The sequence below is a fragment of the Saccoglossus kowalevskii genome, chromosome 16 (genome assembly GCF_978046115.1).
Source record: "Saccoglossus kowalevskii chromosome 16, keSacKowa6.1, whole genome shotgun sequence".
NCBI lineage: Eukaryota > Metazoa > Hemichordata > Enteropneusta > Harrimaniidae > Saccoglossus > Saccoglossus kowalevskii.
The window spans coordinates 15,481,342-15,508,825 of NC_140656.1; the positions used below are offsets into that span (position 1 = coordinate 15,481,342).

Consider the following 27,484-nt stretch of genomic DNA (forward strand, 5'->3'; position numbering starts at 1 on the left):
GCGTGACGTCAGGATTTAGCCTTCAGCTGAAAAAAAATCGAATGAGTTACGAGATGGCGATCGACATTGCATTTAGCAAAGAAATCCCATAAATGTAATTTTCGAGCTCGGTCTATTTTGCCGTGGTTCGTAAAAGATAGCAGAGAGAGCTTAAAAAACAAGACTGCAGCAAAATGGCAACTGACTCTCCGAAAAGACTATCAAAATGTGCTGGGGTGCTTGTTCGTCCTCAACCCACCAGGTATGGCAACACAAAACAAAAAAATTTTGTTGCGACTTGCATTTGTGAGAATATTTATTTTAGATGCTTAGACATCTAGCTATATGGTTATGGCGACATCGAGGCTGCAGTCATGTTTAATTTCACATGTTGTTATTTATCTTCTGCACTCTTACATTCATTAATTTATTAAATTAAAAATCTAATATTTCATTGAAACACAAATGCATTTGATGAATGTAGATGTCGTCATTCACGTGACAACAAATGAACACTGCTTTAACAGAACTGTAGTAAATTAAAATTGTGGATATGCAATTTGTTGAATTGTCTGCATAAATTATATAAGATTTAAATATATGAGTAAATAATGCAATAGATTTTGCCTTGATTAATTGTTGCATTCGTGGTTGACTTCGTTTACCTAATTCGTCGCCTGTGTCACCATGAGTACATGCACTAAGTAGACAATAGCAAATCAATGCCCTTGATTTTATGAGGTTATCGCCCCAACGTCAGGGCTGTATTATCAAGAAACTTATTGTGAGGAATAACACAGTCCTTGACACCACAAGTAGCAACCAGCTCTATCAACAAGTGATGACATGATGCCAAAAAGACAGACAAATCATAACTAGACTCGTAAGTCTGAGTGTGTCAGTGGATGCATATTTAAACAAATTAATTTTCTATTACCTCATCAGTTATCTTGTTTTATATTTTATTATTATTAAAACCTTATTGTATTTTCATATATTTTCAAATTAGAAATGTAAATTTTCTGAACAGTTAAATAAAGCATTTTTTATTTGCAGTTATGTCGACAGTTATCGATAATCGGCGAAGTATTACCCTTCTGTCAATATCTATTTGAAACAAATTTTCTGTGATATTATGACATGCAAGTGTCATTGCATCACTTGAGTAACATTGTTATCCAGAGTCTGAAATTCATTTATCATTACAGTAAAAACGGTATCGATGCATGAATTTTTTTTTTGGCATACAGTATGAATATGCGCAAATTTTTAAAATGATAATTGTGACATTTACCGTACCATATAAACTAATGATATGTCACACTAAGCGTTACAAATGTGAATGATATACAGCCATAGTCATGTGATATCATTTAATATTCTCTGATCATAAATGCGGTTTTATTTGTCTTTGCCAGTGACAAGTCGTACATGGCCAGTGTGGTTGACTTCTTACATGATGCATATGCAGCAACTCAACATAAAGACGATAAAGAACAAATAGTGTGGATACGATTTGAACACATTCTCAGCAGCGGTAAGAAGTCAGATAATTATTAACCTGTAATATATGTAAGGATTTATAAGATTAGAGTACTGTGGAATACTTTATTTTCGCTGGAATTAAATTTTCGCTGAAAAGTATATTAGCTGGATTTTATTTTCACGCAATCATCCTTTCAGCGAAAATAGTATTTTACAGTATTCATTGGTTTGACATGTGACAGAGATCTCCTACATATTAAAAAAAGTTGCACAAATTGTAATATGGTCATAAAAGTGCGAGAGAAAACTAAATTTCTGACAATCCTAATGCAAATCAGTGAAGGAACTGATTCATGTTCATCTCAGACTGTTGTTTTTTTGGCAGCATCCTTGCCTATTTGCAAATTGTATACTGCAGTACATGCAATCTACTTCCTTTGAATGTAATTATAATCATGCTCGTTTATGTTCGATTAACACACAAGGAACAAGATTGCTTTCAAACGCTAACAAATTGTAAGAGTTTCCTTCCTGTGAGATTTTCATTTCATATCACCATGCATGCTTACCCTTATAAATCCTTAATAATATATGCACTGCCCTCTATGTTCTCTAGATATGCAGTGTTCTCCCCGTGAATTTTGGTCAGCATGATGGCTTATTTGCATAAAACCGCCATGCTAAAAGATGCGTGACAACACTACCAGGAATTTCTTAACATTTTTCCTGAATTATTATATTAAAAACCTGTATGCATTACAATTACATTAATGTAAAACAATTGCCATAACACAAATAGCGTTACTAAACTCTTAAAGGTAGTAAAAAAAATTAACTGACGAATACATTCAGTTATGGAAAGAACGACCTAATAACAGTCCTGATGATGAAAACAATGGTAATATATTATGAACATATAAATTATTTCAAACAAACAAAATACCTGTCTGAAATACATGATTTTAATTTGCTTAAAATGCTATCAAAGTTTTGTCTAAGTGATCACAATCTGGAAATTGAATTAGAACAGAGGAAAACCCCTAAAATACAGGCTAAATGTAGATATTGCCAAAAATGTGTAACATTTAAGATGAGGAGTTCTTTATTCATGACTGCTGTTTCTTTAACGAAAAAAGGGAGTGTCCTTTGAAAAATTGTCAAACTAATGTTCTTGTAACTTCAAACAAAATATCATAATTTATTAAAACTATGAATTGCAGCATGAAAGTAGCAAAGTATCTGAAAACCACAATCTATAAAACAGTAACTGGAATGAAGAGAGCGTAGGGAAAAAAGTGTTGCTTTGTGATGTAACATTCTATCCTTCCAGAATTTGTTGTTATATACTTTATCATACAGTGCCCTCTTACCATACAGTTGTGTAACAATAAATATGTATACATACTGCATGTGCAAGTTCATCTTTGTTTGAGAGATCTAGCAGTTTTTCTATGTGGTTCATTCATGATGTCAAAATCTAACTTGTAATTACAGGGAATAGTTATGATTACATAGAAGCAGACAGCGTTGATCCCCCATTGTTATTGTTATTGGGTTATACCAATGGTTTACAGATATGGACCATACCTGTAAGTATGTTTTGTAATAATGCAATAAACATGTATGATACTTTGATTATGACAGTTTGTACTTGAAAAAATGTGAAAACCATGGCTATGTACATCTCTTTCAGATAAGTGGGGAAGCACAAGAATTGTTATCAATGCGACAGGGACCAATTCGTATAGCTAAATTATTACCATCTATAGAACAAGACAAGACTGATCCTCTACATGAGAGAAGACCACTGCTGGCAGTATGTGATGGCGCTGGGTATGTAACCCTCTTTTGGTCACTTCCTGTTCAGAGAATCGTACAAAAGAATGCCATTGTCCCAGTAGAACTTTTGTCAAAATTCCGATGAGGGATTGACCATTTAGAAACTTGGGAGGGTGGAAAACAAATCTGCCTGGAAAATTTTTCAAAAAAATCCTTAATTAAGTTAAATGACAGAAACACCACACATATTTGATAGAAAAAAACAACACAAAATTTGACACCAATTTCACCTTGAAAAAAACAAAGTATGTGGAGGAAAAATTAATTTGCCCAGTTTTTATATCATATCATATCTTCCCTCCCTCCCAGAGCAATCTAAAGGTGAATCCCTTACTATACATTATACAGATGCATCATGCAACCATAAGACACAAAATAGAATAATTCCACCCTGATTGACCTTTATATATATTGTTAACAAAATTGCAGCAGAAAATCATACTGTGTGAGCCGATAATACCATTAGGCATTCACTATGCTTGACTAAAATAGTTCATTAATATTTCACATAGCAACATGTTATTAGTCTCTGTTCAGACTAGCTCCATTTTGTATCATGTCTGTCACATGAGTGTAAATAATTATTTGATACTAATGTTGACAGTTACTAAAAACTGGACAGAGACTTGTCATTGACAATGGCATGTTTAATCCAATATTACAGTTGTTGCATATTTTTGCAGTTTGATTCTAATGTTTCTTAGGTATAGGTGCGTTTAAATTATCTCACAGGGAACCATGGTATGAACAATTTAAAATTTCTTTTTTTTAATACTGCAGAATATCTCGTCCATTTTGTTCTGTGAGTGTTGTGTCATTAAAGACTGGAGATCAAGTTCATAGTATAACTTTCAAATCACCAGTTGTGGATATTTTGTGTAATAAGCAGTGAGTATGATATTTTTACACTCAATAGTATCAATAACTTCATAAATACCAACATAAATAATAAATAATTGCAAAGATAACAACATCAAAAACATCAAAGTTTGTCAATAGAGACTGCATCATGATACCGATACTATAATGCAAAATTGTTGTTGTATTTGATGTAAGGTTATGTAATGCGAATGTGATTTTTTTTTCAAATAAAGAAGTCATTCATAAAATTTCAAAAACATCTGTGCTGTTCCTAATGATGTATAACTATTATTTGAATGTATACACACAAGGGCTGCTATAAGTTCAAACAAAAAATGAATGAATGTAATTTTTTCTGGTAGGTTTGATTTCTTTTATTGTGTGAATAGAGTAAACCAATTCATTTTTTGTACGCCATATCATGTTCGCTATGGCTTCCACATGACGTATACAACACTTGTGTAAAAAATCAAAAAATTCTATGCATGATGATAGTGATTTCAATGTTAATATTGGTTAAACTGTAAACTGTTTAGTCACGAACCATGACAAATTGTATCATCCCTGAACATTAGTCACAGATTAAAGCATTACATACACCTCATGTCCCTGAAATGGTGCCTTTCTCTACTGTTACAGTTCTTTGGTTGTAGCTTTACAAGAAAAAGTAGCCGTCTTTGACAGTTGTACCTTCCAAAACAAATTCTGCATTGTCAGCTGTTATCCAGCATCCACTCCAAACTTGAACCCATTAGCGCTTGGCACAAGATGGTTGGCGTACGCAGACAAAAAGGTATTTACAATATTCTTTGTATCTCTATTAGGATTGTAAATACATTAAAGTCTTATACATGAAATATAAAAAAAAAATACAGTAATTTATTATAATATTATTAACATAAAAATATTGGAATAAAAAAAAATAATAAAACTGTGTACAATTGTCTTCTCTATTATTGAATCATTTATAGATATACCGGTACTTTGCCAGTTCTATTATTTTATTATATCTACCATATTTTCTCCATTAGTAGCGCATAAACTTATGTAAATGACAATGGTATGTTTACGAGAAAAATAAGTCATATTATAATTATCAAAATAAATGCATATGTGGTTTATATGTGTTTATATTTGAGATGCACTTGAATCTAGCAAATATGATAATTCCAATTCATTGTATGGTCTGCTGAATTTGTTAGTGTTATTAGTCCCCGTTCGGACGCAGTTTGAAAACGGGGACTTATGTTTTGACCTCCGTGTGTCCGTGTGTGCGTCCGTGCGCGCGTCCGGACCTGTATCTTAGAAATGCCTGGACCAATCACAATCAAACTTCACACATGCATCATACATGATATTATACAAATACGTGTCGTTTTGTTGCACGATCGGATTCAAGATGGCCGAATGGTGGCCATTTTTGTGCTAAAAAATCCTAAAAATCAAGCATTTCTCGGCTGTTTACAAATGGATTTTGTTCAAACTTGATTTATACATTAGACATTATGGAACCTTGATGCAAATAATTTAGTTTTTCAGATAAGATTCAAAAGACTGGCGGCCATTTTGTTTTAATGAATGTGGTTCTTGTGCCATATCTCTGATTTGCTTTCACTGATTATGTTCAAATTTTAAATATTCATTATACATCATGTCATAGATAGACAGATATATTGGTTTGACGATCCTATTCAAAATGGCCAAATGGTGGCCATTTTTGTGTTAAAAAATCATCAAATATCAAGCATTTCTGGGATTTATGGATAGATTTCGTTCAAACTTGGTACATATATTAGACATTACAGGTTCCTGATGCACATCATTTATTTTTCAGATCGGATTCAAAATGGCTGTCTGGCGGCCATTTTGTTTTAATGAATGGGCTTCTAGACCCATATCTCCTCCTTGTTTTGACTGATTATATTCAAATTTTAAATATTCATTATACATCATGTCATAGACAAACAGATATATTGGTTTGACGATCCTATTCAAAATGGCTGAATGGTGGCCATTTTTGTGCTAAAAAATCATCAAATATCAAGCATTTCTGGGATTTATGGATGGATTTCGTTCAAACTTGGTACATATATTAGACATTACAGGTTCCTGATGCACATCATTTATTTTTCAGATCGGATTCAAAATGGCTGTCTGGCGGCCATTTTGTTTTAATGAATGGGCTTCTAGACCCATATCTCCTACTTGTTTTGACTGATTATATTCAAATTTTAAATATTCATTATACATCATGTCATAGACAAACAGATATATTGGTTTGACGATCCTATTCAAAATGGCTGAATGGTGGTCATTTTTGTGCTAAAAAATCATCAAATATCAAGCATTTCTGGCATTTATGGATGGATTTTGTTCAAACTTATAACATACATTAGACATTACGGTTTCCTGATTCACGTCATTTTATTTTTCAGATTGGATTCAAAATGGCTGACTGGTGGCCATTTTGTTTTAATGATTGGGCTTCTAGAGCCATATCTCTTGAATGCTTTGACTGATTATATTCAAATTTTATATATTCGTTATACATCACGTTATATATATATATACATGTATTCAAAATGGCTGATTTTGAATGCTGTTCCAGAGCAATATCTCTAAATATGGACAAGTACTTGTTTGGCGATCAGATACAAATGTCAATCATTTTAATGTTAAATAATCATATTCCATATATGGTTATATTCCAACTATATTACTATAAGCAAAACTATATATTATAAATTTGATAACTAACAGGGACTGTGTCATGCATGGCTTGTTTACATATATATTTATATATATTTTATTGGCATTACACTGTATCTTTCAAGTCATTGTTGCGGACCGTGTTTTGCTTTCAGATCGTTGCTGTTCCGGACACTAATTCACTTGATCTGTGTCTTTATCTTTGCAGTTAATTTCTGTGCATCAAAGTGGGGGTGGTATGAGTGGTGATGGAATCCATTCTTATGCGGCTACTGTCATCAGTGCCGCTAAGGTAATGCCATCTTTTGTATCTAATGCTTTGGGAATGAACATAGTCTGTTCTTGTATACATGTGGTAGTGATGTTTCATTCAAGTCAGTTGAGCAGTACATTATGTTGTGCCATGTTGTGCTCATAATTGTCCCATACTGCATGTACAATGTGTTTAAAATTTTTATGTTTGCTTACAGGAAATTGTCGACTAATAGCAACTTAAACTTCCCTATATATTTTATGTGTATTTGTTTTGATTTTCTGGTAGACAATCACTAAAGGACTGTCTATATTTGGTGAGACCGTAGGACGCTTAGCTACAGGTAAAGATCAACGTAGTAGTACGTGGATTAATGCGTCATCACAAACTAACAACACCAATGTAAATGCCGCTACGTCTGCTGTCAATATAAACAGTCAGTATGATAAAATACCCGGTGTAGTGACTATTATTGATACGAGTATAATGGAAGGAGAGGTAAGTTATCATATCCTGTAATATTTGTTCCTCTGTGTGCAAAATATTTCCATGTCTAGTTTATACATACCGGTAGTTATGTCCAGACTGTGTTGTGGCTATTTCTGATTGGTTCACATCGCAACAAAATTCAAATTCATGTACATGTAGTTTTGCATGATTTCATTCATTCCTTGTTTCACTGCTATTTAATTTCCACTCTTTCTAACAGGCTTCCCTAGCTGATATTGTTATTTATATAGTTAATTTTGGGTCATCAGTGATTTGTTTTTACAAATGATGTTGCGGCTGATGCGATGATAAAGTACTAGCTAAGAAAATAAAGGCTTTGTATCATGGTCCCTCGATATTATTTGTTCTGTCACACTGATTATAATTCTATGTATATTCTAATACTAGTTGGATATGAATGAAGAAAGCAGTGGAGATGGTATTATCGCTCACTTTCCAGCACATCTAAATGAATCTATATCAGCAATGCAGTTTGATCCATCTGGTGCGCTGCTTGTGACTGCTGGCTCTACAGGACATAGTTTTCATGTATTCCGTGTTTTCCCACATCCATGGCAGCCCAGTCAGGCTGCTGTTCATCATTTATATATACTGCACAGAGGAGACACTAGTGCAAAGGTAAAAACAAACACATAATACATTTATCTGATATGTGTTCGAGTTTGTTATACTGCCCCCTAGAGTTACATTTTTAGAACTTTTGTTTTTATATAATTCATTTTACTGCAATCATTAAAACTGGCATCACATGCAGATGATTTTTAATTAATTGTTACAAAATTGTTTTTATAATATTAGTGTATTCTTGTAATACTATTGATAATGTTAGCCACTTTGAATATTTTTAGTGTTTGCAATTTACATGTAGTTGACCATCAGCATTAGTAATGTACACCTTTCATTAGATCACCATTAAATTCGATTGTAACATGAGTGAAACATGGTGGTTGCATTCTTTCTTTGTATTATATGCAGAACACCTCCCACTGATTATTGTGATCACGATGAAATGGGATAAAATAAGTTTCTATGGCAACAATTCCTGAAATATGAAGGTTGTGGTATTTAATCATCAAATCAAACATACTTTACTCTTTTTTAGGAGATACTTCTAAATTAGATTTTATTCTATTAAATAAGATTTTCATGAAATTTACAAAATTTTAAACACTTATGATGCTTACAGGGTCAGTGAGAGGTTTTCTACAGATTATACAAAGTAGGAATGCATTTCAAAGTAAATTTGCTTGTATACTCACCTGTATTGTTTGTTTGATTATAGGTACAAGATATAGTTTTCTCATTGGACAGTCGTTGGGTTTGTGTCAGTACACTGAGAGGTACCACACATGTATTTCCTATAACACCATATGGAGGTTAGTATTCTAATCACTAGCTTAGGTGCTCAACTTTGGTCTTGCATAATAATTAAACTTAGATGGCAATGAACAAGGTTGTCGCATGAGTTGAAGTTAGCAAAACTTAAGGAGATTCGACCCCACCGGTACTAAAATTAATCTAACTGAGTACTCTTCCATTTTTGTCAAATTTCTATTCACAAATTGAAGTTTTTTTTTATTCTGGTTATTGATTAAATAAAATAAACTAAATTTAATAAAACAGTTGGATATATACAAACATGTTATTCCTTGGAAAAAGGATGTTTTCAACGTAGTAGGGGATTACATTCATGATCCTACCACAAATTATAATTGTGATGTGAAAATTTATGACATGATATAATGGCAGTTCAAGTTCAAGGAATAATGTGAGGTTGTTAGAAGATAGCGCAATGTAGGCATAAAAATAAAAACGTTAATTTTATACATGTTCCTGATCCAACCACTTGGTGCATGAATCCCAGGAATGAGAAAGATGGTGGAAATTAGTGCTATGAACTGTTTTCAAACAAGTCTGCCATCTTGACAATATTACATAATCATTCTGTATTCCAAATTCACATTTATTTAATATGGTGATATATGTATGATTGTGTTTATGACAAGGTTCATTAATAATGGCTTTCAAGATAAATTGATCAGTTCAAGTACATTGAAAGAAACACTTAATACGTAACAATGTTGGGGGTGATATGCAATGTTTTATTTATCAGACTCAAAACCCTGAAATGCCTTCTCACTTTACTGCATTGTGAGAACATACTCATAGTTGATCTACTCATTTGTCTGACCACAATAGGATCAGTTGGAGTGCGTACACATACATCTGTCAAAGTTGTCAATAAAGAAAGTAGATTTCATAAAAGTGCTGGTTTAGAAGATATCACAGTACAGCATCCAAGCAGCTGCAGTCCATTACATAAGCTATCCAGCAGTCCCACCTCTTCCGGTAAGTCACTAGATCTTACTCTTTATCAAACCTGTCTCTCTGTTGTTATATTGTTATATTATTTTTAGTTCAATACTAGTCACTGTCACTGTGCAAATTAATTCAGATCTTGTATGATCAGCAACATACCAGAACTTGTTTCACAGATTCCTATCTAGAGTGACAAAGCCTTTCTTACTAAGGCTTACTCTGATTGGTTGATTTACACAAGTCGGATGTAATTTAGAGGAGTGAACATGTATTAAAAAATAACTTCTACATCTACTCCTGATTAATTCATAAAAAAGTGTTGATGACCAGTACAAATATTATTAGTTGCTTGTAGTACAATTAGTACAATTATCATAGTTTGCTAATGGCTAAAAGTTGCTTGTTTTCAGGTGTCCATAGTGATGATCACATACACACAGTATCCGTTGGAAGTATAGTCCAGTATGGTAACCCTAGGTTACCACCGTATCCTCATCCAATTACACAAACACCGTTGGCTCAGATAAAACAGATGAATCCACTTGTTACTATGACTGGTTCATCATCGGCCAAACACAACACGTCCAGTTCTCAATCCACAACCACGGATCATGCAAGTTACTTCCCTGTTGCTGCGTATTTCTCACCTTCAAGAGCTTCTGTCTTCACTAGCAGTCCTAAAGTCAGAGAAAAGTCAGGTGTGTGCTCGGCAAACATTATTTAATTACATATGAAGTTGGGAACATGATGTGTATGAGAGATTAACTACTACAGTACATGATTTAAGATGTTTCAATGAAAGAGTGTGTCCTAGCATGAAAACTACATGACTCAGAAACATATAGCAGAACCTCCTAAGCCTGCAAACTGCAACTCCAAACCATATAGCCTAGTCTCTAAAATTTGAATAGCTCCACCCCAAGGTTATTTATTAATTAAACTTTGCTTAATGAGAATAATCTATTATGCATCAAATAAGATTGCTATTTTTCTCTTCTATTAGGAGTACGTACATATGTTAGTTACAATGCAATAAAGTATGAAACACAAAAAGAACTAAGAATTGGATTAAAAATTACTTAAGCCCAATATGCCTTCCTGTATGAAGTGCTACTTGATAACACTGTTCTATTGTTTGACACTAAACATTTTTATTGGTTTTGATCTTGTATTTCTCTTGTGTGTAATTTCATTAAAAATTGTATGGTTAAACAAGTGTACACCATACATATAGACTAAGTGGGGTAAAATATTTTGAAGAAAAGGTTTTCGAGCATACATTCATGAAAAGGGTTTTAAATTCATAGCTACTGCACCTAAAACAGCAACCTTCTACACAATTTACTTACCGGGATATTCATCATTGAGGGCGTTCTTCTGTAAGACTATTTTATAGGCTGGAAACTATTTTATATCATGTGATATAATACATTCATATTTTTTCATCTCTATGATTGAGGGCGCTCTTCCACATTGCCCAATCTGAATAAAATAACATCTTTGTGTGGGCATTTTTTTTTTTATTTTGTTAATATCATCTTTCTGTTATTATTATTATTATTTTCTAATTAAAATATAGTTTAGTTACTTTTATTTGCTCACAAAATTTGTCTGATGTCAGAAGCCCTCTCAAAAATCTTCTTCTGTAACAAAAGTGCTCAATCACATTGCTTGTTTTAATGATAACATGATCTGCGCTGAGAGTTTACCAAATATTTTTGCTCATTTGTCATATCTTTGAGTTGTAGATCATTTTCTATTGTTGACATCCAGAATTTAAAAAACAATATCCCCGCAAATAACTACCGGGTAATAGCTAAAAATAAATGAATAAAAGTTATAATGCTTTATACCCTACCAAGCCAATACCCTACTTACCAAGTGTTCAAATTTTTTCCCCAACTGCTGTATTATTTTTTTTCCATTCACTGGTAGACCAATCCAAAGTATCCAGTGTTGATTCCTTGTATATAATGGGTTGCCATGGTAAACTGATAGAGTATATGTTAGATGCACATGGTGTCAGTGGATCTGGTAAGAAAACTGATGAAGCAGTACTAGAGGTTACAACAATTCCCAAACTACATTGGATACTACAGAGGTAAGTGTCTAATCCTTGATTGTATTAGAATGCTATCAATGAATGGTGTAAAAACATTGAGAATCACTCCATGATCTTTGTTTATGTAGGGTACCTGATAAAGCAGATCATCTTGTATTGCATCTAAAAAATTGTTTTCTGAAAAATATAGAAAACAAATACTTGATACTTTAATGGTAACCGATATGATACCAGTCTTGTAGCCATGTTGTCGTATCTTGATTGGTTCACAGGTTGTTTTTATCTCTGAGAATGGTACATCAGTTTTGCGTTGATTCTATTGCTTTGTTTGATACGTGGGAATCAAACCCTGGCGCAATTGAGAATTTATTCACACTTCTCTGTTATGCCAATGTTGTAACCCCCCAACTTATTAGCTGTTATGCCAATGTTGTAACCCCCTAACTTGTTAGCTGTTATGTCAATGTTGTAACCCTCTAACTTGTTAGCTGTTATGCCAATGTTGTAACCCCCTAACTTATTAGCTGTTATGCCAATGTTGTAACCCCCTAACTTGTTAGCTGTTATGTCAATGTTGTAACCCCCTAACTTGTTAGCTGTTATGTCAATGTTGTAACCCCCTAACTAATTAGCTGTTATGCCAATGTTGTAACCCCCTAACTTGTTAGCTGTTATGTCAATGTTGTAACCCCCTAACTTATTAGCTGTTATGTCAATGTTGTAACCCCCGAACTTGTTAGCTGTTATGCCAATGTTGTAACCCCCTAACTTATTAGCTGTTATGTCAATGTTGTAACCCCCTAACTTATTAGCTGTTATGCCAATGTTGTAACCCCCTAACTTGTTAGCTGTTATGTCAATGTTGTAACCCTCTAACTTGTTAGCTGTTATGTCAATGTTGTAACCCCCTAACTTGTTAGCTGTTATGTCAATGTTGTAACCCCCTAACTTATTAGCTGTTATGTCAATGTTGTAACCCCCTAACTTGTTAGCTGTTATGCCAATGTTGTAACCCCTAACTTATTAGCTGTTATGCCAATGTTGTAACCCCCTAACTTGTTAGCTGTTATGTCAATGTTGTAACCCCCTAACTTATTAGCTGTTATGTCAATGTTGTAACCCTCTAACTTGTTAGCTGTTATGCCAATGTTGTAACCCCCTAACTTATTAGCTGTTATGCCAATGTTGTAACCCCTAACTTGTTAGCTGTTATGTCAATGTTGTAACCCCCTAACTAATTAGCTGTATGCCAATGTTGTAACCCCCTAACTTATTAGCTGTTATGCCAATGTTGTAACCCCCTAACTTGTTAGCTGTTATGCCAATGTTGTAACCCCCTAACTTATTAGCTGTTATGCCAATGTTGTAACCCCCTAACTTGTTAGCTGTTATGTCAATGTTGTAACCCTCTAACTTGTTAGCTGTTATGCCAATGTTGTAACCCCCTAACTTATTAGCTGTTATGCCAATGTTGTAACCCCCTAACTTGTTAGCTGTTATGTCAATGTTGTAACCCCCTAACTTGTTAGCTGTTATGTCAATGTTGTAACCCCCTAACTAATTAGCTGTTATGCCAATGTTGTAACCCCCTAACTTATTAGCTGTTATGCCAATGTTGTAACCCTCTAACTTGTTAGCTGTTATGTCAATGTTGTAACCTCCTAACTTGTTAGCTGTTATGTCAATGTTGTAACCCCCTAACTAATTAGCTGTTATGCCAATGTTGTAACCCCCTAACTTATTAGCTGTTATGCCAATGTTGTAACCCCCTAACTTGTTAGCTGTTATGCCAATGTTGTAACCCCCTAACTTGTTAGTTGTTATGCCAATGTTGTAACCCCCTAACTTGTTAGCTGTTATGTCAATGTTGTAACCTCCTAACTTGTTAGCTGTTATGCCAATGTTGTAACCCCCTAACTTGTTAGCTGTTATGTCAATGTTGTAACCCCCTAACTTGTTAGCTGTTATGCCAATGTTGTAACCCTCTAACTTGTTAGCTGTTATGTCAATGTTATAACCCCCTAACTTGTTAGCTGTTATGCCAATGTTGTAACCCTCTAACTTGTTAGCTGTTATGCCAATGTTGTAACCCCCTAACTTGTTAGCTGTTATGTCAATGTTGTAACCCCCTAACTTGTTAGCTGTTATGTCAATGTTGTAACCCCCTAACTTGTTAGCTGTTATGTCAATGTTGTAACCCCCTAACTTGTTAGCTGTTATGCCAATGTTGTAACCCCCTAACTTGTTAGCTGTTATGTCAATGTTGTAACCCCCTAACTTGTTAGCTGTTATGTAAATGTTGTGACCCCCTAACTCATTTTGTGAATGTTATATATAAGGTGATGAACATTTTGTATGTAAATATTAATTTGTTCAATTTTCACATATTAGCAACAGGAGCAGTCTAATGTGTTGAGCATTAGCATGATAATAATTAAAATTTTGAATTTTCAGAAGTCCGACATGGTTAGAATTCCGACCGCCATTTGCAATGAACAATCCACTCATATCACCACAGCCAGATACAGGTACTTATACCAGTATATACAATACATTACGTCATTCAAACTGTCATTTGATATTTTTCTAATGTACTGTATTTTCATAATCCATGCAAAACTTAAGAAAAGATTGAACTGCTATTGTGTTTAACACATAACTTTACAATTATAAGTTGAAATAGAACCCCAGTCTATCATCATTATTGATCTGTTTTTTTTTATCCTACTTAGATTTATATATGACTGATGATGCCCAGTTTGAGGCAGACCTAGATGATGGCTTTCGTGGTGATGATGAGGATTGGCTACCAGAGGTATGATTGGATTGTTTTCAAGGAGAGAACTGGGTGTCAATGATGTACATATAAAACTGATTGTTTCCCTCAATATTTTTTTATCACAATCACTCATGAAAGGATAGTCACAACAGTTCACTTATGTACATCATCAGTTGTCATTTTAATCTGAGACCATTTTGTTTGAAATCCGAAGTTTTTGGCTACCAGTTATATTCAATACATGCTATACTTACTTCATTCAAGCCTTGCAAAATATCTGACAAATACATAATGCCACAATTGCATATAAATAGTGTTTTCTGAATTTCAGTTACAAACTTCTTTAATCGTGGAAATCAAATAATTCAGATTTTGTTGTTCTGCAATCAGATCATAAATCATGTAAAATGTTGATTCATACATTCGTACCTCTCTGTTATGAATTGCTCAAAGTTTTTTGTAACTAAATACTTACATCATACTGATACTACAGCATCTAGGAATGGCACTATTGATTAACCAACGTATGCAAAAATATTTATTTGTAATATGTACATTTCTTTTGAATAGCAGTTTGCTCTATTATGTTGGTTACTGAAACTGATATTACTTGTATGATTTATTTAATGTGGTTGCTTAGGTTGAGATGGTCACACACGCTGGTCCTCATAGAAGATTGTGGATGGGGCCTCAGTTCCAGTTCAAGACATTTAACTCACCAGTGTCTACAACAGTATTGTCATCTCAGTCATCGGCATTGCTATCACAAAGTCCAGAAACAGCAAATACAGATATATATGATGAAGAACTTGATATACGAAGTATTCGGTATGTACTTCTTCTTCCAACAATGTGTGTGTGTTGTTTTTTCGGCCCACTAGTTGTAAAATACACAAAAATTGTGTATAATTCATGTTTACCTTACCAATGTCTAGGCATTAGATTGACTTGAGTTGAGCTCTATGTCGGGCATATTAGCACCCCCAGGTGCCAATGAAATCGGTCAACTAGGTCTGTCGAGGGGGTCCAGTTCTATTAGAATACAGAGATAGAAACTCAATTTATTGCATGCTTTTTAGTCTTTGTTTCTTTTGCTTGTTAGTTTGTTGTGATTGTTTTATGTATATGACGTCATTTTAAAAATTACATGTACAACTTATATAAAGAGGTGAACCAAACCCCATTGCCATGGGATAATATTCATTTTAGCCATCATTACTTTTTGAGGTCATCTCCACAAGCAAACATTGTTCTTTGTAGCGCGAGTCTTGATAATGGGTTATGCACTTGGAATGAACTCAACAAATTGCAGCCGGTTAAATGAGGACACAGTTACATTGTAGCCAAATATCGCTACACCATTGACTTTCAGAAGTTATGTTTTCTTGTGATCGAACAACCATTGCTGAGATGTCTTGTTACAAGAGCTCAGCAAATTGTTTACAATGCTATATTGTAGTAAAAAAACAGTAAAAACAACTGTGGCAATATTTTGATTACGATTACTGGTTTTGCGTAAAAGTAGTGACAACACATGAAGCCCTGTGGCAAAGATTGGGGAACTTAGTGGTGTTTATGCTCTGTGTGAAATCAGTTTACAGATCAAATTCAAAATGTGCAACTGGTGACATTTTATTGTTAAAATTCATCAAAATCAAGAATTTTTACTGGAACTTGGTTGTGCTTGGACAGTTTTTTTTTTTTTTTTTTACCTGGTACATACATTGAGAATTATGAGACATTGATGCATATCATTTAGTTTTTCCGATTGGATTAAAAATGCCTTGATCATGTTTGAATTTTACTAAACTTGATAACTTAACTGGGCTATGTAATGAAATTACTTTTTTTTATAGAATTCATCCAGTGCGTTCTAAACCAATGCCAACACCAAGTAGTAAGACGAATGATGCTGTAGCATCCTCAATGCCTACATTGATAGAGGCTGGATCAGGTATGTTTTGTCATGACAACATACTTGTCGTTCATATCCCATTGATGACACATGTAATATTTTGATTTCATTGAATTGATTCTGTCATCTGATGACAGCACAGATCTTACTTTTGAACATGGATTAAATGCTCTAGGCTGTACATATATTAGAGGAATTGAACTTGACTAAATTTCAGATGTACCAGTATGTCTATAGTAAAAATAAAAAAATTAACCACCATTCAAACAGTATATGATTTTATTTGAAATGCTCTGCTAATAGTAAAAATTACATTCACAGCTTTTGTTATTTTTTTTTTCAAAATTTTGTTCAATCTTCTCCAAAAAAGGGCGTAAATGTTTTCTATTTGAATTTACTACTTTTACACTCCAGATACTGCAAATAATTATAAATGTCCCATGTTTCCATTTTGGACAAAGGGTCTGAATCTAATTTTGAGACAATTAAACCTCTGAGCTTGTTTCCATTAAAAGAAAATATGAAAGATAATCAGAGCTAAATTAATATGGAAATTTAGTGTGGTTGTACACAATTTTTCCCAACAAAGTTTTTTTTGTGTGAAAATTGATTAAACTGGTTATTTATGGCCCCATACATATTACAGAATTTCTGTGTCAAAATTTGCCCATTCAGCCTTAACATCTAAAACAAACTGGAGTTTCAATAATTTATTAATACTTCAAAATAACTAATACGAAAAAAAAATCATCGCTATTACCGACAAAAATCATACTTCCAATTTCACAGACTGGACCATAGTTTAGTTACAGCAACATAACACTTTTTAACAGTCAGGTTATGCTTAGTATATACCATGCATTATTGTTTTTTAGGTGCTGATAGGACATGATTGCATCGTCATGGATGTGCAATTTCAGCATTATTAAAACTAAATAATTACAGTTTGTCAAAGAACAGGTGTTATATTTTTATTTGTATATTTAAGTTCATAAAAATAAAATTTTCTTTAATTTAGGTTGATTGGCAAAATATTTGAGTAACCAAAATTATACAGATTTTGCAATTTGCATAGTATCAACTATTTGTGATGTATTGGTTCTGCGTACAAAAAATTTACTTTACGATTTTGTCTGAAGAACTCACATCCAACCACACATGAATGAAGTTTAAATGTGTGAATTTGTTTTTGCAGGTAGTTTTGATCAGACGTCCACTTTATTAGAAGTGTGTGCAGGCAGCAGCTGGCCAGATAGAGAGTCTGCTCGCATGCACACAAATGATCAGGTTGAAGAACAGTTGAAACAGACACTTGCTGAGGCTATGCTAGAATCCCCTCTCAAGGAACCACCACACTCTACAACCATTACAGGAGGTAAGCAGACACCTATCACATGTGTTTATGTAAAAGATTGAATTAGAGTCTCAGCAGTGATCATTTTACGTAATTCTCATTGGTATTCCCTGAAGTTTTTTCTTCAGACTTTCAAATAACCAGTCACTGGGAATAATTTTAGCGGAAATTACAGTGCCAAAAGTGTGTTAACTTTGTCGAGCCTTAATGGGGAACCTGTTACTCCTTGGAATTGTAACAATGCATTTCTTTATTACATGTTACTTATCTCTTGGCATCTTTTTGTATACAGACAAATGTCTCAAATATTAATCTTTATAGAAGCTATTGCCATTACCCTTGCTTTATCAGTTATTAGAACCAATTGACTGGTTAACCATTATCTGTTAATTTAGAAGCTGAGTATTGGACATTCAGGAATTTTTATTTAACCCCCCCCCCCCCCTGAACCTTTTTATTGCCAACCTCCTATTGATCAATTTAACATACTGTAAAATGACTAATTTTCACTGGGTTTAAATTTCACTGATTTACCATTTCGGGCATATTCAGCGGGTTTTAAATTCACGGTTTCGTCATTTAGATAATGTGTTCTATGCTAAATTTTACATATTCACTGTGTTTTAATTTAGCGCATTTTTCCAGTCAGCGAAATAAGCTAAATTAAAACCCAGTGAATAATTACCCCCCTTTACAGAGTAGTTAAAAACTGGATAACTTTTTTGTGACTGATATATATATATATGTTTGTTTGCAGGACAACAAGACATTGATGACTGTGTTGATAACTACAGCAGTAGCAGTAACAACTCAGTAGAAGAATTACCACATCGCTTTGCGACCGCCTCCACACCACATAATATTGACCATGTTTTAGTATTCCCATCAAATACAAGTAATAATTCACCAGACTCGCTATAAATAGTTTCATCTGCACTTTTGGTACGTCAATGTTTGTCGCAAGTCAATTGTAGCGTGTGTGCATCATGATATATTATTTTGAAAACTTTAATGATATACATGTACTACCTTTTGCTAGAAAATGCAATCAATATTTCTGTATTCATGTAGGATTTCCACTTAGTTACACTTAGAATGTACTTTAAAAAATTTATCTGCAATCTTTTCTACGCCCTAAATATATTGATGCAAATTTGAGGTGAACTATTGAGTTGACAAGTAGGTGTTAAAAAGCATTAAAATGGCTAATAAATGATATACTAGTAGCGATATTTAGATAGGAAAGATAGATCACATGCACTCACCACCCTTTACATGTATTTGCAACACTTGAGATAAGCTTATCTATGTCTACAAGTATCAATGACCATTTTGTACTGTAGCTGCATTCCTATGTCACCCTATTGCATCTATTTATCACCCCCTTTATCACCTCCTAACCTGCGGGCCAATGATCATATGTTGCAACTTAATATGAACTTCTATGAACTCAGCAAACACTTCGTAGTTGTAGGTTGGTAGGGTTTTGATATGCTTTATTTTGTCTTTATGTATTTAGGAATGCATACCAGTTACTAAGTTTCATTTTTGAGGGCATTGCACCTATCTATTGGTGTCATGGGACTACCGTAAAAACCCGCAAATAAGCGCCACCCTCAATTAAGAGCCACTCAGTGAAAATTTGTTACATTTGACCCTCCATTAAGAGCCACCAAGAGTTGAGTGGTTTTGTCAATAAGAACCCTGAAATAAGCGCCAGCCGCCAGGTTGTTTACAATCTGGCAGACACCGAGCTTGTCGTGCCTCACTTCCACCCTGCATTGTTTATTGCCCCACATAAGGTGTGAGACAAATAAAGATTATCCCCATAACTTGCCTGATGTCCTATGTAATTGAGAACGGAAGAATGATAGACGAAAGAAATGCACTGAGAGCGTGAATGTGACTGTCAACTTGTCCATTTTATATTTCTGACACACAATCGACCAATTCACAAACTATTCAGTAGTAACTACTAGTATGTTTTTTGCCGAAACACCGAAGGACACGTTGAGATATTCATTGTCAATGTTGTCTTTATAACCAAGTAAAGAACGTCACGATTTTAGAACGCCTTTATCGGAAAATCGGAGGTATCGAAAATGCATTCTCACAGACGGACCGGAACAGGAAGTCAGCAGAAAACAAAAGATTTTTTCCTTAGCGTGGGGGAAATTTGGTTAGCGTGGGGGAAAACAGAGGTGTTAATCCGGAACGTTTGAGGGATCGTGACGTAGCTCCGACTGTGAGAATGTAATGATTACGCAGCCCACTCTTGCTGATCGTGATTTTGGGTTATTTTTTGCATTTCATTTGAGACGTTCGTTTTGGGGTGATTCAAGACCAAATGTTCAGGGAAGTAACAAAATAACTGGCATTAGTTTGGAGAGGACTCTCGTGCCGAAAATAATCAAAATCGAAGTCGAATGGTATGATTAGTCCCACAAACTTGCGCGATCAACTTGTCTTACAGCAAAGTGAAGTCTACGTGACCCGCCTGACCCAAATATTTAAATTAGCTATTTGTGAGAATTGAAAATAATCTGAACTTGTACCAATCAGAAAATGCCTTGTAACAGGCCTGGGCTTTCGTGAATGATTTCGTCTCTCCGATTGGTCACAGGAAATTATTTTTAATACATGTAATTGTTACTTTCTCGGTATCGTCTCGTATTTGGTTATATAGGGGTGGGGCTATAGTTTGACCCTGTTTGCGTGGACTGTGAAGTACGTGAATATCATTAACACATCATTATAAGCTGGCTTGATTATGAAACAGGAAATATAAACCAAAGCTGTACTGTCAGACTTTTAGCGCAATTAAAACAATGCCCAAGTACCCAAGCTGTAAAAATCTATAGAAAAACGTGTTTTTATTTATTGTTTTGCCATAAATACAAGTGATTGGGCATCATTTTTTTCATTCGTTCCATGCTTGCTTTGCAAGTATGTCTTCTCCTGTCGCTGCGTGTCAGATCAATTCTATCCGAAACTATTTTATATCGTCACCAAATCAACCACCACGCCCGCCACAGCCACGCAAGTTATTCCCAGTTTTCAAGAAAAAAGTTTGCCGTACCAAACTTGGTAAACAATTGTACAACGGAAGTACAAGTGATTCGAGTGTTGGGTCAGACACTGAGAGTGCTACCAAATCAGACTTCAGGCATCGCTACGCATTGTCAGTGAAATGTGACTTCAGGCATTGCTACACATTGTCGATGAAACGTCGAATCGTCGTATTTATTTGACTTTTGTTATTCCCATAACAGTATTTTTACAGAATAAATTAATTGCAATGATACATCATTAATAATTACTTGTCTGTTTTGGTTGTGTGTGTGTTTGCCTATCCCCTTCCCTATTTCACAATGAAAAAGTTTGATGACCCTGGTTTAAGAGCCACTGGCTACAAAGTTGTCAACATGTTACCTCAAATAAGCACCACCCAGAAATGAAAGTGTTACAAAGTGGCTCTTATTTGAGGGTTTTTACGGTAGTATGTGAGTTATTTGATGTTACGCACTGTGGAGGGAATATTTAATGATTCACAGTTGTGATAAATTACTGCATGTCAAAGCAATTCATACAGAGATTGAATCTTTGTGAATCCACACATCCCACAACACTATTCAAACCCTTTGGCAAATAAAATTCAAACAAACAATCTAATGGGAAGCAGAAACAATTGCCAGTTTTCACACTTGCTGAATATCATTAAAAATTAAAATTTATTTGTGCAACCATCAAATATTCCCGCAATAAAATATTCTTAGAGTGCAATACTCAAATAGTATTTGCTCCATTTAAAGCGCATCTCTAAAAGATACTCATTTAAATTAACAGTTGTATGTGTTGTACACTGGATAATTAAAATATGGACTTATTTTGACTATAGACACACATCTATCATTTACGTAAGCGTATGGGCTACTAATAGAACAAATACGGTACAGTTTGTATAACTTCAGTGATGGCTACATATGCTAATTATTGTGTTATTTATAAAGGTGACATTTTTGTCATCAACACTGCCTTTAAAGCGTGGTGGTCGTTGCGCAGCGCGTGTTCGTATTTATGTAAATAAACAATGTAACAATGAGTCCCATATCGAACAGGACGCAGCGCGACGACTGCCGCCCTTTGAACACTGATGCCAGTTACTTCATTTAGAAAATTTCACCTATTTTTTGTTGTTTTAATATGTTAAGAAAATATTTATGAATGTATCTTGCATGTCTTATGATTGTAACCCATGCTGCATTGGATATCTGAACAATGTCTGCAGCACTGCTTTTGTTCTGAGAATAAATCAATTCATTTAAACATTATTTGTCGTTATTGAGAAATGAGGCCAGTCCAACTAATTGAGTAATGGTACACAATAGTGTAACAGTTTGTGACTTTGGTTACTTGAGTATATTGGTTATTCATAATTATGCTTTATATATCTGACATGCCTGGATCGAACAAGTACAAATTTTACACATACATCATATTGGACATATGCACATGCATTTGTTTCATGATCTGATTCAAGATGGCCGTCTGGCAGCCATTTTAAGACCAATAAGGATTCTGTGCAAACTTGGTGCATGTGTTGATCATAATAGGACATTCATGCACTTCATTTTGTTTTTTGAATTGGGTTTAAAATGGCTGATTGTAGGTTCTTTTGTTTCAAAATGTGCAGTTCCGAATCCACATTTGCTTGCCTGGACTGATCAAGCTCAAACTTCACAGTTACATCAGACATCATATCAAATGCACATGCATTTTTGTCACCATAAAAAAACATGTGATATTTATCTCATATATCATAACATTTTAATGTGATACAACCATGTGATATTTATCCCATATATCGTGACATTTTAATGTGATACAACCATATGATATTTATCCCATATAATCGTGACATTTTAATGTGATACAACCATGTGATTTGCTAGATATTAAAGGGCAGTGGTCATTGCTATGCATGCACAAGATATGGATCTCATTATATACAAAGATGGTGAATTTGACCGCAGACCAATGAGTACAAACTGAGACATTATCAAGCTTTAATTAGGTAATTCTTTTGGTGATTGGAAGATATCAAAAGAATCATCAGCGATAATTAATTCACGTTGCATCAAATCTTTCACTAGTGATTTATATTAGAAGAGCCAAGAAGGCAAATCAATATTTATCAACAAAAATGTCAGACATGCACGGTGCAATGACCACCATTTAATTCACAGATAGGAAACATAGTTCAATAGATGGACAAGGCTTATATGGTTTCTCTGTTTTATTTGATTGTTCATTGTAAATGTAAAATAAAAAATCAAGTAAGATACTGAGATACTGTTTTGAATAATAAGCTCGTACTTAGTTTATGTCACTCAAAATATGTCTCCTCAAATGTGTGGAGTATTTAAATTATGTTCTATGAATTATTATTAATACTGCATACCACATGATGTGGTTAAATGTGTTACACGAATGTATGCCACATGATGTGGTTAATGTGTTACACGGACGTATGCCATATGGTGTGGTTAAATGTGTTACATGAATGTATGCCATATGATATAGTTAATGTGCTACACGAATGTATGCCACACGATGTGGTTAATGTGTTACACGAATGTATGCCACATGATGTGGTTAATGTGTTACACGGACGTATGCCATATGGTGTGGTTAAATGTGTTACATGAATGTATGCCATATGATATAGTTAATGTGCTACACGAATGTACGCCACACGATGTGGTTAAGGTGTTACACGAATGTATGCCACATGATGTGGTTAAATGTGTTGTACGAATGTATGCCACATAATGTGGTTAAAAGTGTTATATGAATGTATGCTGCATGATGTGGTCAATGTGTTATACGAATGTGTTCCACACGATGTGGTTAATGTGTTATGTGAATATGTGACACATGATGTGGTTAATGTGTTACACGAATGTATGCCACATAATGTGGTTAAATGTGTTACATGAATGTATGCCACATGATGTGGTTAAATGTGTTACACGAATGTATGCCACATAATGTGTTATATGAATGTGTTCCACATGATGTGGTTAATGTGTTATATGAATGTATGCCACATGATGTTAAATGTGTTACATGAATGTATGCCACATGATGTGGTTAATGTTTTACATGGGTGTATGCCACATGATGTGGTTAATGTATAACACATGAACGTATGCCACATGATGTGGTTAATGTGTTATATGAATGTGTGCCACATGATGTGGTTAAATGTGTTACACGAATGTGTGCCACATGATGTGATTAAATGTGTTACACGAATGTATGCCACATGATGTGGTTAACTGTGTTATATGAATGTATGCCACATGATGTGGTTAATGTGTTATATGAATGTATGCCACACGATGTGGTTATTGTGTTATATGAATGTGTGCCACATGATGTGGTTAATGTGTTATATGAATGTGTGCCACATGATGTGGTTAAATGTTTTACATGATTGTATGCCACATGATGTTTTTAATGTGTTATATGAATGTATGCCACATGATGTGGTTAATGTGTTATATGAATGTGTGCCACATGATGTGGTTAATGTGTTATATGAATGTGTGCCACATGGTGTGGTTAATGTGTTATATGGATGTATGCCACATGTTGTGGTTAATGTGTTATATAAATGTGTGCCACATGATGTGGTTAATGTGTTATATGAATGTGTGCCACATGATGTGGTTAATGTGTTACATGATTTTGCCACATGATGTGGTCGATGTGTTACATGAATGTATGCCACATGATGTGGTTAATGTGTTACACTAATGTATGCCACATGATGTGGTTAAATGTGTTACACGAATGTATGCCACATAATGTGGTTAATGTGTTACACGAATGTATGCCACATAATGTGGTTAATGTGTTACACGAATGTATGCCATATGATATAGTTAATGTATTACACGAATGTATGCCACATGATGTGCTTAATGTGTTACACGAATGTATGCCACATAATGTGGTTAAATGTGTTATATGAATGTATGCCACATGATGTGGCTAATGTGTTATATGAATGTATGCCACATGATGTGGTTAATGTTTTACATGAATGTATGCCACATGATGTGGTTAATGTATTATATGAATGTATGCCACATGATGTGGTTAATGTGTTGTATAAATGTGTGCCACATGATGTGGTTAATGTGTTATATAAATGTATGCCACATGATGTGGTTAAATGTGTTACATGAATGTATGCCACATGATGTGGTTAACGTGTTACACGGATGTATGTCACATGATGTGGTTAATGTGTTATATGAATGTATGCCACATGATGTGTTAATGTGTTACACGAGTGTATGCCACATAATGTGGTTAAATGTGTTATATGAATGTATGCCACATGATGTGGTTAATGTGTTATATGAGTGTATGCCACATGATGTGGTTAAATGTGTTACACGAATGTATGCCATACAATGTGGTTAAATGTGTTATATGTGTGCCGTTACACGAATGTATGCCACACAATGTGGTTAAATGTGTTATATGTGTGCCACATAATGTGGATAATGTGTTATATGAATGTATGCCACATGATGTGGTTAAATATGTTACACGAATGTATGCCACATGATGTGGTTAATGTGTTATATGGATGTATGCCACATGATGTGGTTAATGTGTTATATGGGTGTGTGCCACATGATGTGGTTAATGTGTTGTGTGATTGTGTGCCACATGAAGTGGTTAATGTGTTATATGAATGTGTGCCACATGATGTGGTTAATGTGTTATATGAATGTGTGCCACATGGTGTGGTTAATGTGTTATATGAATGTGTGCCACATGGTGTGGTTGAATGTGTTACATGAATGTATGCCACATGATGTGGTTAATGTGTTACACGAATGTATGCCACATAATGTGGTTAATGTGTTACACGAATGTATGCCGCATGGTGTGGTTAATCTGTTATACGAATGTATGCCATATGATATAGTTAATGTGTTACACGAATGTATGCCACATGTTGTGGTTAAATGTGTTACACGAATGTATGCCACATGATGTGGTTAATGTGTTATATGAATGTATGCCACATGATGTGGTTAAATGTGTTACATGAATGTATGCCACATGATATAGTCAATGTGTTAAATGACTGTAAGCTACATGATTGGTCAATTTTAAACCATTTGGCTAAAGTAGTAAAGATGCGTTTTATAAACTTGTATTGCTTTATTAACCTTTTCATCACTAGTTCCTTCTTTTCATCACAAAATAGTCCTATTTATAAACTACACATTCCTTCGAAAGATTGTGACAAAGAAAGATTATGCCATATGATATGGTTAATGTGTTATATGAATGTATGCCACATGATGTGGTTAATGTGTTATATGAATGTGTGCCACATGATGTGGTTAATGTGTTATATGAATGTGTGCCACATGATGTGATTAAATGTGTTACACGAATGTATGCCACATGATGTCGTTAATTGTGTTATATGAATGTATGCCACATGATGTGGTTAATGCGTTATATGAATGCATGCCATATGATGTGGTTATTGTGTTATATGAATGTGTGCCACATGATGTGGTTAATGTGTTATATGAATGTGTGCCACATGATGTGGTTAATGTGTTATATGAATGTGTGCCACATGGTGTGGTTAATGTGTTATATGGATGTATGCCACATGTTGTGGTTAATGTGTTATATGAATGTGTGCCACATGATGTGGTTAATGTGTTATATGAATGTGTGTCACATGATGTGGTTAATGTGTTACATAATTGTATGCCACATGATGTGGTCAATGTGTTACATGAATGTGTGCCACATGATGTGGTTAATGTGTTAGACGAATGTATGCCACATAATGTGGTTAAATGTTTTACACGAATGTATGCCACATAATGTGGTTAATGTGTTACACGAATGTATGCCACATAATGTGGTTAATGTGTTACACGAATGTATGCCACATAAAGTGGTTAATGTGTTACACGAATGTATGCCGCATGATGTGGTTAATGTGTTATACGAATGTATGCCATATGATATAGTTAATGTGTTACACGAATGTATGCCACATGATGTGCTTAATGTGTTACACGAATGTATGCCACATAATGTGGTTAAATGTGTTATATGAATGTATGCCACATGATGTGGCTAATGTGTTATATGAATGTATGCCACATGATGTGATTAAATGTGTTACATAAATGTATGCCACACGATGTGGTTAATGTGTTATATGAATGTGTGCCACATGATGTGGTTAATGTGTTATACGAATGTATGCCATATGATATAGTTAATGTGTTACACGAATGTATGGCACATGATATAGTTAATGTGTTATATGAATGTATGCCACATGAGGTGGTTAATGT

General features: G+C 34.4%; 1 protein-coding gene across 1 annotated transcript; it reads left to right on the forward strand.

Annotated features, from left to right (window-relative positions):
- LOC144351934 (BCAS3 microtubule associated cell migration factor-like) lies at positions 1 to 22,391 on the forward strand. The gene is made up of 19 exons (XM_085491117.1): positions 1 to 241; positions 1,398 to 1,516; positions 2,959 to 3,053; positions 3,158 to 3,297; positions 4,084 to 4,191; positions 4,804 to 4,957; positions 7,082 to 7,165; positions 7,415 to 7,624; positions 8,024 to 8,254; positions 8,919 to 9,012; positions 9,836 to 9,985; positions 10,366 to 10,653; positions 11,891 to 12,056; positions 14,472 to 14,545; positions 14,750 to 14,832; positions 15,437 to 15,624; positions 16,653 to 16,750; positions 17,907 to 18,086; positions 18,823 to 22,391. The coding sequence occupies exons 1-19, from the start codon at positions 174 to 176 to the stop codon at positions 18,984 to 18,986; spliced, it is 2,694 nt and encodes an 897-aa protein (XP_085347243.1). The 5' UTR covers positions 1 to 173; the 3' UTR covers positions 18,987 to 22,391.
- The last annotated feature ends 5,093 nt before the right edge of the window (positions 22,392 to 27,484 follow it).